The 13,401-nt window shown below is 44.3% G+C and overlaps 1 protein-coding gene across 4 annotated transcripts in view; it reads left to right on the top strand.

Moving 5' to 3' along the window:
* Window positions 1–5,014: 5,014 nt before the first annotated feature.
* Window positions 5,015–13,401, top strand: part of SIK3 (SIK family kinase 3) — a 297,657-nt gene continuing 289,270 nt past the window's right edge. For all 4 annotated transcript variants that reach the window (XM_043994328.1, XM_043994326.1, XM_043994327.1 and 1 more), the window contains exon 1: window positions 5,015–5,316. In XM_043994328.1, coding sequence (XP_043850263.1) covers window positions 5,047–5,316 — 270 coding nt within the window. In that variant the 5' untranslated portion in view covers window positions 5,015–5,046. The remainder of the gene's footprint in view (window positions 5,317–13,401) is intronic.

The raw sequence follows: 13,401 nt of genomic DNA, 5'->3' as shown, positions 1-13,401 counted from the left end.
CTCAGACACTTGACACTTACTAGCTGTATGACCCTGGGCAAGTCACTTAACCCTCATTGCCCCACAAAACAAAACAAAACAAAAAGTAAAGTGGTAGGCCAGCCAGGTGACACAGTGGATAGGATACTGGACCTGGAGTCAGGAGGACCTGAGTTCAAATCTATCCTCAGACACTTCCTATTTCTGTGAACCTGGGCAAGTCACTTAACCCTGATTGCCTCCTAAAAAAAACAAGCGAAGTAGCGGGACAAATGCTTTGTAGATTAAGTTTGAGTCTATTCTCCCCAGGAATCAAGGTTCCTGCCACTTGGTATTTCTAACCCACATGGATACTAAGGTGGGTAAGTGGATGGAGTACTGGGCCTGAAGTGCTAGACTCTAGGCATTTAAAAAAAACAAAACAAAGACAAGATGAAAACAATCTTGTTTTCTAGGAGCATGGAACTTACATTCTATTGTTAAAAGAACAAAGAGAAAGAAGAACCAGAACTGGTAGGAGAGGATGTGGAAAGAGATGAAGGGGTGAAATTCAATAAGCATTTATCATGGTAGGCACCAGGGATACAACAACAAAACAAATAAATGGTCCCTGCCCTTAGGGGATTTATATCCTACCAGGGGATACCCAACAAATAAATATAGGAGAGAGTGTGGTTTTAGGTGTGTGTGTGGGAATGGTTTCTATTTCTATTTTTGCTATATCTTTTCAGTAAATATCTCTTTTAAAAAACAAATTGATTAAATGATATAGAGGAACTAATTAATGGTATTGATGACATAATGGAGACAATAACTCAGTTCAGTTATTTTTTTCAGTCGTGTCTGACATTGTGAAACTATCCCTGTGGGTTTGTGTGTGTGTGTGTGTGTGTGTGCGTGCACGCACGTGCACATACGCAGGGCAATAAGGGTTAAGTGACTTGCCCAAGGTCACACAGCTAGTTAAGTGTCAAGTGTCTGAGGCTGGATTTGAACTCAGGTCCTCCTGAATCCAAGGCCAGTGCTTTATCCACTGTGACACCTAGCTGCCCTTGTTTTTTGGTTTTGTTGTTGTTGTTGTTGTGGCAAAGACACTGGAGTGGTTTGCCATTTCCTTTTCCAGTTCATTTTACAGAAGAGGAAACTGAGGCAAACGGGGTTACGTGACCTGCCCAGGGACATACAAGTGTTTGAGGCCAGATGTGAACTCAGGAAGATGCATCTTTCTGACTTCAGATCCAGTCCTCTTTGCATTATGGTGCTATTTTAGCATCTATGTGGGTTAGAAATGTGAGTTTAATGTCTTGCACTTCACATATACATAATTTGGTACATACAAACAGAATAGATGGAAGGTAGTCTTAAAGGGAAGACACTAGAAAGTAGAGGTGAGGGAGAACAAGGAAAAGAAAGGAAGCTAGGAATTCTAAAGGGGACAGGATGGGAGAGAAGGGATCCAGGATAGGGCACAAACAGTCCCAAGTCATGGATAAGGGAGATGGAGCCTTGCATGTGAGGTACAGCAAGTTGGTCAATATGGCTGAACTATATAGTCTGTGGTGGGGAGTGATGAATAAGCAGAAATATAGGAAGGGGCTGGGTGGTAAATAGCTTCATAATGCTAAACAAACTTCTTAATATTTGATCCTAGAGGTACCATAATGGAAAGCCATTGGGGGTTATTGGGTTGGGGAGAAGGTGACATGGTCAGACTCATGCTTTAGGAAAACCGTTTCAATAGCTATATTCTGGATGGATGGGAGTAGGGAGGGACTTGAGGCAGGGAATTCTATTAGAAGATTATTGTGGGGGCAGCTAGGTGGTGTGGTGGATAGAGCACCAGCCTTGAATTCAGGAGTACCTGAGTTCAAATCCAGCCTCAGACACTTAACACTTACTAGCTGTGTGACCCTGGGCAAGTCACTTAACCCCAATTGCCTCAGTAAAAAAAAAAAAAAGAAGATTATTGTGGTAGTTTAGGTGAGAAGTAATAACGGCCTGAACCAAGGTGGATGCTGTATTAATGAAGAGTAGAGGGCACACAAGAGAGATTTTGAGAAAGAAATCATATCAATTGGCACCTGATTAGAAATGAAGAAGAGTGGGGAGTCAAGAATGATACTAAGACTATGAGTCTGAGGGACTAGAAGGATGATGATGCTACTCCTGGGTTTTGTGAGAAAGAATGAGTTTTGTTTTAGATATATTGAGTTTGAGATCCTTAGAGATACCCAACTTGAAATACTAATAGGGCACTTCGTAATGTGGGACTATAATTTAGGAGACAGACTAGGATTGCAAATGTAGATCTGAGAATCATCTGCATAGAGAGAATAATGGAATCCATGGAATGAATGTGATCATCATGAGGGAGTATAGAGAGAAAAAAAGGAGGGCCCAAAAGAGAACCTTGGGGGACATCCACAGTGGGCTTGATTTAGATGAAAATCCAGCAAAGGAGACAGAGAAAGAGTCAGGTAGTAGAACTGAGAGCAGGCTCATGAAAACCAAGAGATGAGGGAATATACAGGGGGAAAAAAGTAGTTAATATCAAATGTTACAAAGTGATCAAGAAGGTTGACATCTCTTGATTTGGTAATTAAGTGACATAGAACTTTGGAGAGAGAGGGTGCTTTCATTCTCATGATGAAGTCAGAAACCAGATGTCAGAGAGTTTAGAAACTAATATTTAGAGGAGAAATAGGGAATTCAGGCCATGATTGGTGAGTGAGTCCAGCAGGAGGTCCTGGAGGATAGTCTTGTCCTCTGTTTGTTCAGTAAATAGGCATGATAGGGGGAAGAATAAGAAAGAGGAGGAGGAGGAGAAGCAGCTGGGGCTGCCGGCACCTCCCAGGAGACTGGTCTCAGAGGCTTAACTTGACCTCAGCAGCTTATTGCTTCCTGTCTCTCACATGGCAACCCAGTATTCTAATGAACAAAACCAGCCGCTGCTCAGGGAACATCTCCAGTTGTAGTGGCTCTTTGTTCTTGGATGGTCAATGGTTTCTGTCATGGCCAAGGAAAAGGAAATAGGGAATCCCTGCTGCTCCTTTATAAAGGTCTTGTTAATCCCTAGTGTCTCACAATTTCATTTCCTCATGCAGTAATTACCTTGCTTTGTTGTTGCTTAGTTGTTTTCAGTCATGTCTGACTCTTCTGTGATCCCATTTTGGGGTTTTCTTGGCAAAGATGCTGGAGTGGTTTGCCATTTCCTTCTCCAGCTCATTTTACACATGAGAAAACAGAGGCAAACAGGATGAAGTGACTTGCTCAGGGTCACACAGCTAGAAAGTGCCAGATTTGAACTGAGGAAGATGAGTTAGCAAACTATTGAGAGAACATGAGCAGATATGAAGAGAGTTACATGATCAGAATTGTACTTTAAAAAGTATTACTCTGGGGGCAGCTAGGTGGCGCAGTGGACAGAGCACCGGCCCTGGAGTCAGGAGTACCTGAGTTCAAATCCGCCCTCAGACGCTTAACACTTACTAGCTGTGTGACCCTGGGCAAGTCACTTTACCCCAATTGCCTCACTTAAAAAAAAAAGTATTACTCTGACATCTGGGTGCAGGATGACTTGAAGGAAGGAGACATTATTTGTAGGGAGACCAGTTAGGATCCAGTGGTGACAATCCAGGTGAGAGATGATGAAGATCTAGCTTGGATGATGACAATAGTAATGGAAAAGAAGAAATAGCTGTGAGATGCATCGCAGAGGTGAAATCGACAGAACTTGTCAACTGATTATAGAGATGTGAAGCGGAGTGAAGAATGATTTGGAGTCTCCTGACGAAGGGTATGAAAATGACATTAACAGAAACAGAATTCAGGAGGTGGTTTTATAGGGAAGATGATGCCTTTGGGACATTTTGAATCTGAGGTGCTAGTGGGACCACCGGGTAGAGGTGTTTTGTAGAAAATGTGAGGTTATATAGCTCAGGGGAGAGATTAAACTATAGATGAAGGGAGGAGTCATATACCACGGAAGGCGTAATTGGAACCTGTAAGCAAATAAAATGGAAGAGGGAGGGAGAGTCTTTGGAAAATATATTCATTTAGGGATTAGGAGAAGGAAAAAGAGCCAGCTCTTGAAGTTAAGGGGGGAGAGGAGTTTCAGGGAGTAATGGTCAACGGAGTCAAGTAATGCAGAGGTGTAGGCTACATAGAAGGACCCTTAAATATAGTCCTCATTTTACGGATGAAGAAACAGGCTGAGATCAGAGGTAGTTACTTTCCCAAGGTCACAAAGCTAGTGAAGTGACAGAGCCCTTTCCATTACATCATGCTGTTCGCTCTGAGAAAAGGTAATTGGATTTGGCAATTAGGTCACTGGTGACCTCAAAGAAAGCAGTTTCAGTAGAGTGGTGGGGGCGGTAGTGAGATTGCAAGGGGGTTAAGGAGTGAGTGGGTCGTGAGTCACTGGAGGAGAGACAGAATTTTTAGAACAGGAAGGGAACTTAGAGGTCATCTCCTCCAACTCTCTTATTTTACGGATGAGGAAACTGAGGGCCGAAATAAATTGCCCACTGTCACACGGCTAGTCTAGTGGCCAAGGTGTGTAACCTCCGCTGACGGTGCACTAGTCAAAACATCACTCTGAGAAGCCTCAGCAGGATCCCGAAGAAATCTAGGGCACACGTGGAGGAGAGGGTGGTAACCAGCGTCAAACACTGGTGTGATTTCAGGAAGAGTGGTGGGGTCGGGGAAGAGGTGAGGGAGGGCTTTGGGAGAAGCCTGGTCACGTGGACAGGCCGGACTGGAACTCGAACTTGGCTGGCAAGCTCCGGGTAGCCGCAGCCTCGGCCCCAGAGGAGGGCGCTTGGGAGCAAGAGCCCGGTGAATCTGGGCCCACGCGGGAAGGCAGAGCGCGCCGGTGACGTCACGGTTGCCATGGCTCCGGGCAGTGACGCGAATCGGCACGTGACGCGCGGTTGCCATGGCGCTGGGCGCCGGGCGGCGCGGGTGCCCCGCCTCCCCAGTGACGTATTCCCCGCTTCCCCCTCCTTTCCCGCCCCCCTGCCCCCCTCCCGGCTCCCCGCGGTCCCGGAGGTTTCTCTGCACAACAAGATGGCGGCGGCGGCGGCAAGCGGAGCTGGCGGGGCTGCGGGGGCCGGGGCCGGGGGAGTCGGTCCGGCTGCCCGCCTGCTGCCCCCGCCCGCTGCCGGACCCCCGGCCGCGCCCGCCCCGGTGCCTTCGGCTGGCCCCCCGCGCCCCCCAGCCCCGGCCCCCCGCGGGCCGATGCCTGCCCGCATCGGCTACTACGAGATCGACCGCACCATCGGCAAGGGCAACTTCGCCGTGGTCAAGCGGGCCACGCACCTCGTCACCAAGGCCAAGGTAGCGAGCGGCGTGGGGCGGTGCGGGGCGTGCAGCCGGGCCGGGCCGGCTGGGGCAGCCGGCCAGCGAATGTCGGCGGAGCAAGCGGGGAGCGGCGAAGAACCGGCGGGGGCAGGGGCGCTCCCGCCCCGGGGCGGGGGGCGGCGGGCAGCGGGGACGGGGCGAGCGGCCGGAGGTGTGAAGGGCAGGCGCCGGCCAGGGGGCAGCAGGGGCGCTCGTGGCTGGGGGGGTGGGGGGAGGTAGCGAGAGACGGAGAGACCGAGAGAGACGCCGGCTGCAGGGACGCGAGGGGGAAGTCACTGGGGACCAGGAAGCGGGGAAGCCCGGGGGGCCGGCAGACGCGTCCACACAGGAGCCCCAGGGGGCTGCTGACGCCTAGGCGCCCGGGAACTCCTCCGGGCGGGGGGCGGGGGGGTACCGAGAGGACCACCGGGTGGCTGGGGCTGGGAGAAGGAGATGAGGACAGCCAGACCAGCGGGGCTGTTGGATGTTCTCCCAGGGCAAGTAGAAAATGAGGAGATCCCCCCCACGGGGCCCTGGGACTCTGGGGCAGTACCGGGGTCACCCCAGCCTGAAAAGTGATTGGGGTGGGAGACTGACACCCAGGGCAACTTGGACCTTGTCGTGATGGGGTGGTGGGGAATGGGGGATCATACATACTCTGGGGAATTGGGAGGCATGACCCTGGATCTGGGGTGATGTCAATATAGTCGGGTTCAGGGGATAAGAGGTTTGGGGAGACCCAAAATGTCAGCTCCTTGTGGGTGTCAAGCATAGGTGTGGGGATTAGGTTCATGGAGGGGTACTACACTGTTTTGAGATGTACCTGACTGTACCAGTCTGGAAAGGGGGTAACCACTTCCTGAAGAACCCAGAGATAGGGAATGTGGAAATGGCACTCAATAGGTTCTTGATTTCCCAAGGAGATTGTGCCTGGGAAGATAGCGGTGGAATTTGAGAAGGAAAGGCTCTTCCAGGGTCGAATGGAAAAGGAAATCTTGGAGAAGATAGGCATTGGGGTTGAGGTGCGTATTAGTAGGGGGAAGTATCGTTTCACCGAGACCAAGGTATTTGGCTATTTGTAAGAAGAGGGGTATTGGTGTTGCGGGTATCACCTCCTCTAGGTTGACGTTTTCTTTTTTTTTTCTTCTTGTCTCTCTTGGAGAAAGGAGGAGCAGCACCTTCCTGCAGCCTCCTCTCTTGGGCATTGTTTGAATCTGAAATCAGGTGGATTTTTTTGAATTTGATAGAGCTTACAAACTCCATCTTTTCTGTTGCCAGGAAACAGCCTGTTGTTTTTCTCCGAGGCTCTCAGTCTCCTAGGTCCTCATTTTCCTGGGTCATTCTCACTTGAATTTTCTGCTGCAGATAATTTCAGCATATGAAAGGACCTTGTCGATAATCTAGGCCAGGGGTTCTTATCCTTGAGTCCATGAATCCCCAAAGGGTTTGCGGATACATTTCAGGGGATCTGTGAACTTAAAACTTTTAATATATTGAAAATCGTGTTTCAGTACAATTGGTTTCCCTTCTGAGCCAGTGTGTTTGATTTTACACATTTAAAAGCATTTTGAGAAGGGCCAGACTGACAGGGGTCCATGACACACAAAAAAGGTAAAAAATCCCTGATCTAGGCCAACTCTTTAATTTTAGAGATGAGGAAACTAAGACCCAAAGAAACCCGAATGATTTGCCTAAGGTCCTATAACTTGACAGAGTCCAAATTTCCTGACTTCTAGTGGTCTTTTGAATATAGAAAGTCATTCTGTTTGTTATTTTTCTCTGGTTTGACTTGTGACTTGGTTATACTCCCATGGCTGCTGACTCTTCTGCCAAAGCCTAGTTTTCCTCTATCCCCTTCGGCTCATCACTTGTTTTCTCTCTCTACTTATTAGTGTAGTGAGGACGTTTATTTTCAGGAATTAGTGGTTTATCTGGGCCTTTTCTCTCTAGCTCCCTTGCAACCTTGAAGTTCCTTTTTTTTTCTTTTTCCTGTCAAAGAATACAAGAGCCCTTCCTCTCCAGGGTGTATAGCTGGGAGAGAATTGATTGGTCAGTTTCACTTCCTCTAGGGGACTCCCTTCAAACTTTTTCTTCCTTTTCATCCTTGGGCCATAGGCCCTTGAGGTCAGAGTAGAATGAAATCCTAACGATATTTCTCTAAGTGGAGGGTTTACTTGAGTTGCAACCCAGGTCAGGGAAACTGACCAATTAAACTCAATTGTTTCCTTTACCACCTACTAACCCAATGTTTACAAACAATTTTAGCAGTTTATACCCAGTTATTTTGTTTCAGTATTTCCTTTTTTTCACTCTTAAACAAGTATATTGTACTCTGTTGGCCCTTGTGGGGTAAACTCTGTGAACTAATTTGTTCCATGGTATATGCGATTTAAAAAATTTTTGTATCTTCTAGCTTTTGGGTATGCCTCAATATTGATTAAATCAGTGACAACAGGGTCAAATGTCATAAACATATTTGCAGATATGCTATTCTTTTTTTTATAATGGGCATTTCTGGCTTCAGTAGTCAGCAAAGCTGGAGGCCAATTATCACTGGTCTCCTTGCTTTCTAATTTTCCAGTATTTTTTTTTTCTTTGTACTCTAAGTCCTTGGTATCTTTTAGAAGTCCGAAACATTTTAAACATTAGATTATTTGTAAATGGGTGTCATTGTTTATATTGGTTTTTATCTCTGCTTATTTGTAGTGTAGAGTTAAGCAATTCCTATGTATGGAAATATTAAAAGTCTTGAATGAGACCTAAGTGACTTGGACACTGTTTTGCATACTTTGATAGGACCACACCAGTAAGCCTTGTGTTTCTATAGCAGCTAGTAATTTCCGAGTTACTGTTACAAGTGACCTATCCTTTGTTGCTTAAATTATTCTGAAGATATAGATGAATTGTATTTCCTTAGGATTGCCATGTATTTAAGGGAAAAGATGAATGTATTTTGGCTTGTTCCTCATCTATCTGAATTCACCTTAGAAAGGGATTTCAAATGTTGACAACTTAGATGTTGATCTATAGTATAATATCCTGTTATGGCCATGGTTATATAGTGGTATCAAAGGTGCACAGGTATTAAAAGTTGAAGAAACTACTGCTTGTGTTATTCAAGTGGATAGATTTTTATCTATACACTGCAGCAAATTGCCTAGTCAGGAAACCCAGAATGAAAAATAGCCATTTTTTTTAGGTCTGCATTTGTATAATCTTTCCCTAAATTAGTCTGGGCTTTGAGAAGTTCATGTAGCATGTGAGGGCTTTTCTCTCTTTTTTTCATGTGGCCAGAATTGGAGGTGAGCAGTTTAGACTTTTTGGTAGATTTCATGTATAACAATTGAACTTTGGTTCTCAGTTGAAAAGAGCTTATTCTGAGAGGGGGCAGGTATAAGTATTTATTTTCTGAACTGTGGAATTATTTTTGTTCTCACATTTCAGGAACGCATTGCTCATTGTAGAGGACAAGAAGCTAAAATAAGCTTAATTTATTGCTTAAACCATGGCATTACACAGAACAAAGAAAAGTTAGTCTAGACCTTTCTTAATTTATTATGTTAACTCTCACAGTTCCTAGATTGGAGACACTGTGAGGAATAAAATCAGCTGAGCAGATGGGTCCTTCCCACATCTGCAGGTTCCTTTTGCAGCACAGCATTTATTAGACTAGACTTAATGGAACCAAGACTATAGAGCTTAGTGTCCATGTAGAAAGACCGGTAGGAGGGGATGCCCATCAGGGGACATTGCTTTGGCCATTCGCCCTGCCTGTCTCCATTATTCCTCCTCCTCCTCTAGGACTTTAGGCCTGAGGCTCTCTAGGTGCAGCAATATGAGTAGATACTTATTGAGCATCACCTTACAGCATGTCACCATAAAGGCATAAGAATAATGGAAAATATATGGTCCTTTCCCTCAGGGAGAGTTAGCTTGTGCTCTAATATCTGGGGCCTAATTTTTTTTTTTAACCTTATGGATCAGTAGGAATAAATTGAGAGGCAACTTTGTGTAGTGGATAGAACACTGGCCTTGAGTCAGAATGACCTGGGTTTGACTCCTGCTTTGGGTGCTTTTTAGTTATTAGCTGTCTGACCCTCTGGCAGGTCACTTAACCTTTCTGGGCCTCAGGCTGCTTATCTGTAAAATGAGTTTGGACTGGACAACCATGAAGGTCCCTTCCAACTAATATCTGATCCAATGATCCTTTGAGTTTTGGGACTAAAGAAGGAGTAATTAGATTTTGTTATTTAATAAATTAGACGGACTTCCTTCTTTCCTCCAAATAAGGCTATCTGTTAAATACTTTTCAATTAGATTTCATCTTTTGATTTACCAGTTATTTGATTGATTGTAATTGTAGGCACTGCATTGAATTTTCCCCCAAGTTCTTTGCATATACGAGACATTTAGTATAATTGTATTAGATTGTTAACTGTTAGTTTTTTAATTATATCAGGTTTTTTTTTTACTTTGCTATTAACAAAATTCAGGTCTGACAATAAAAAGTATCTGATGAAAACTTAACAATGACTGCTTCTTAGACACTGGGCTCTCTTTTTCTTTTCTTTTTTTTTGTTGAGGCAATTGGGGTTAGTGACTTGTCCAGGTTCACACAGCTAGTAAGTGTCAAGTGTCTGAGGCCGGATTTGAACTCAGGTCCTTCTGACTTCAGGGCCAGTGCTCTATCCACTGTGCCACCTAGCTGCCCCAACTGAGTTCTCGTTTGAGCTAGTTTGCAATAGTACTATTATATCATTTGTTGTTGATAGGTGAACCAAAAGAAAAAGTTGTTTTAGTTAGTGGTAAATGGGAAAGATTTATTAACAGAATTAAGAACATATTTTTGTTTGGGTTGGCTAGTTCAGTTGTTAGAACATAGTACTAGGTATGGCAAGCCTCCAAACATATCTAGACAATGTACCAGACCAAATCCTGATTGGTAACTTCAAGGAGAAAAATAATTTCGAGTCATTTTTCCAGCCTAAGTGGGCATAGGGTGACAGACTGAAAGGCTGCTAGACACTAGAGACTGGGTCTTGTCAGAAGTGCATCATTCTAGTTCAGGGTGAGGCTGGGTACCAGGGTAAAGGGAGGTCCTATCTCTAATGTGGGGAGGGGGTGTAAACTTGTTCAGGGTGAAGCAACAGGTGGCCACTGGCAGCTGTGACACTTACTATCCAGTTCCAGGTCCAGGTCATACATTCTTAGCTTTAGTTAAGAACAGAGATTCATTCTATTTCTTAGCCACAAACTACACTTTAAACTGTCACTAGTTATAACAGGTTAGGAAGAGAATTGAAGGTTCAGAGCAAACACAGCTATATACTGTATTAGAGAATCAACTCAAATGCTCCACTGACATGTGAAGTTAGCTAATCAGTAAACACAAAGTGCCTACTACTAAGCCCTGGGGATACAAAGTGAGACAAAAGACAGTCTTTGCCTCATGGAACTTGTGCTCTCATAAGGGAAAACACATTAAAAAAAAAAAACACCTGAAAGAGGTGGAGGAAGGGAGGGGACATGATGAAGTCCTTCAGCCATGTGAAATGGCTATCCTGGACCCCCTTCTTAAGTGGAGAATCTGGGAGGAACTTTCCAGTGTTCATTCTCCACCTTCCACCCTCTCCAGTCAAAGGGGATACTGAGATGTGAATTTCAGAGGTAATGTGACCTTACAGCATGGATGACTTAGTAAGTATCATCTTTATCTATGAAGAATAGCTGACTGAAGCAAATGAGTTGTGGTATACTTGTGGATAAAACAAGGAAGAGGTCATTATGTCAGGAAGAAGTTAAAAGCAAATTTTGGATAAATTGCAAAAAGGGTAGATAATACAAATTTGGCTGTGTTGAAAAGATAAATAACTGCATGCATGCATCTATTTATTCATTATTTATTTATTTATTCATTCATTTTTGTGGGGCAGTGAGGGTTAACTGACTTGCCCAGGGTCACACAGCTAGTAAATGTCAAGTGTCTGAAGCCAGATTTGAACTCAGGTCCTCCTGAATCCAGGGTTGGTGCTTTATCCACTGTGCCACCTAGCTGCCCCCAATGCATTTATTTTTAAAAATACATTTATATTTTTATCTTTTGTTTTTACATCCCCCTGTTATTTTTTTAATCAGCTGAGGGTATCTCCTTGTTGCCTCCCTTCTCTCTGTAATTTTATTTTGCTTATATCCTCTATCTATTTATTTGTGAATATGTTGTATCCTCCAAGTAGAATGTAAGGTCCAGAGATTGCATCACTTCTGTATTCTACTAGTCCTTAGCACAATGCTTGGTACTCAATAAATGTTTGTTGATTGATTTCAGCACTCCCCAAGTTTGACACCCTGGTTCAAATTTTAGTTTGCCCTATGCCAGTTACAGCTATGACTTTGGGGATCCTGACACCATATCAAAAGCCTAGACCACTTTTAGAGGATGGAGCCAAAATGGTGGCTAATCAGGAGAAAGTACAGTGAACTTCCCCCAACTCCAGATGGATCTAGAAAATGTACCACAGCAAATCTTGATTAGTAAATCCAAGAAAAATACTCATAGTATCATTTTTCCAGCCCAGGTAGGCAAAGAATGATAGAGAGATAGGTGTTTGGACACTGGGAACTGGGTCTGGTCAGGAGTGTATCATTCCAGCTTAGGGTGAGGCTGGGTATCAGGGTAAGAGGAGGTCCCAGATCTAACTTAGAGGGGCTTAAACTTGTTCAGGGTGAAGCAACAGGTGCCAACTGGCAGCTGTGACACTATCCAATTCCAGGTCACAGATCCAGGGTGGACTGAGGAGTAGGCCTACTCCTAGGGATGGCATTCCAGGGTGAGGAGCAGTTATAGCCCCTTAGCTGTGTACTGACCTAAAAGCAAATTTAGAAGCAAGCAGCAGCTGTGTGGTTTGGGTCTTAGGAGTGGAGTGGGCTCTCAATTCCAACTTCTAGTTCAAAACTTACATCACAATAACAAGAGCAGGAATCTGGGACCAAGTGGAAGTCTACAGTTCTGTGACTCTGAATCAACAGAACTTTCAACTGACTGATAGTGCCTGATTCTAACAGCAGTTTTCCTGAAACTCCAAACAGGGCAAGCTCATGGGCCTGTTGCTTAGGACCTCAAGTCAAGAACTTGCAGAGCTCAGGGGTGAAGGGGAGGATGGTGATCAGATTTTGCCCTATGCCAGGCAATTTGCAGGTCTCCATCCTTCATTGTCCTTGAGATGTTGGACTAACACAACACTCAGTGTCCCAAGAAAGCAACAGTAGGACCATCCCAGACATTCTCTCCAGAAGTTTGCCTGGCTTGAATATCAGGTCAGAAGTCAGGAAGTAAGTTGGAAGAGTGAGCAAACGAAAGAAGGAATGCACCATAAGAAGCTATTTTGGTAACAGGGACACTTAAGATACCAACCCAGAAGAAATATAGTGACTTCAAAACATCTGTAAGCAAAGCCTTAAAGAAAAATATGACTTGGGCATATTCAACTAGAATTGCTAAAAGAGATAAAGCGAGAGTCAAAAAAAATTAAATGTTTTTGTAAATGAAAATGAACTCTAGAGGAAAAAAAGTTGAAAAAGAAATGTAAGCCATGGAAGAAAAGGAATTAAAATTTGGCATAACAAGTATAAAACTTTGCCCAAGCAACAACTCCTTAAAAAGTGCAATGGGCTTGGGGCAGCTAGGTGGCACAGTGGATAAAGCACTGGCCCTGGATACAGGAGGACCTGAGTTCAAATCTGGCCTCAGACACTTGACACTTACTAGCTGTGTGACCCTGGGCAAGTCACTTAACCCTCATTGCAAAAAAAAACAAAAAACAGTGGGCCAAATAGAAGCTAATGACTTACTGAGACAAGAAGACAGTCAAAATGCTGAAAAAATAGGAGAAAATATGAAACATCTCAAAATAGAAACATATCAAGATAAGATAATTTAAGAAGGGTTAGACTACCTGAAAGACCCTGAAAGACATGACCAAAAAAAAAGAGCCTAGACATTTTATTTCAATCAGTCAACAAGCATTTATTGAGTGTCTCCAGTGCTAGGCACCTAAGTGTTGGGGAGACAAAAAGAGGTAGAAG

The sequence above is a fragment of the Dromiciops gliroides genome, chromosome 3 (assembly GCF_019393635.1).
Source record: "Dromiciops gliroides isolate mDroGli1 chromosome 3, mDroGli1.pri, whole genome shotgun sequence".
Taxonomy (NCBI): domain Eukaryota; kingdom Metazoa; phylum Chordata; class Mammalia; order Microbiotheria; family Microbiotheriidae; genus Dromiciops; species Dromiciops gliroides.
This window is presented reverse-complemented; position numbering and strand designations above follow the sequence as displayed.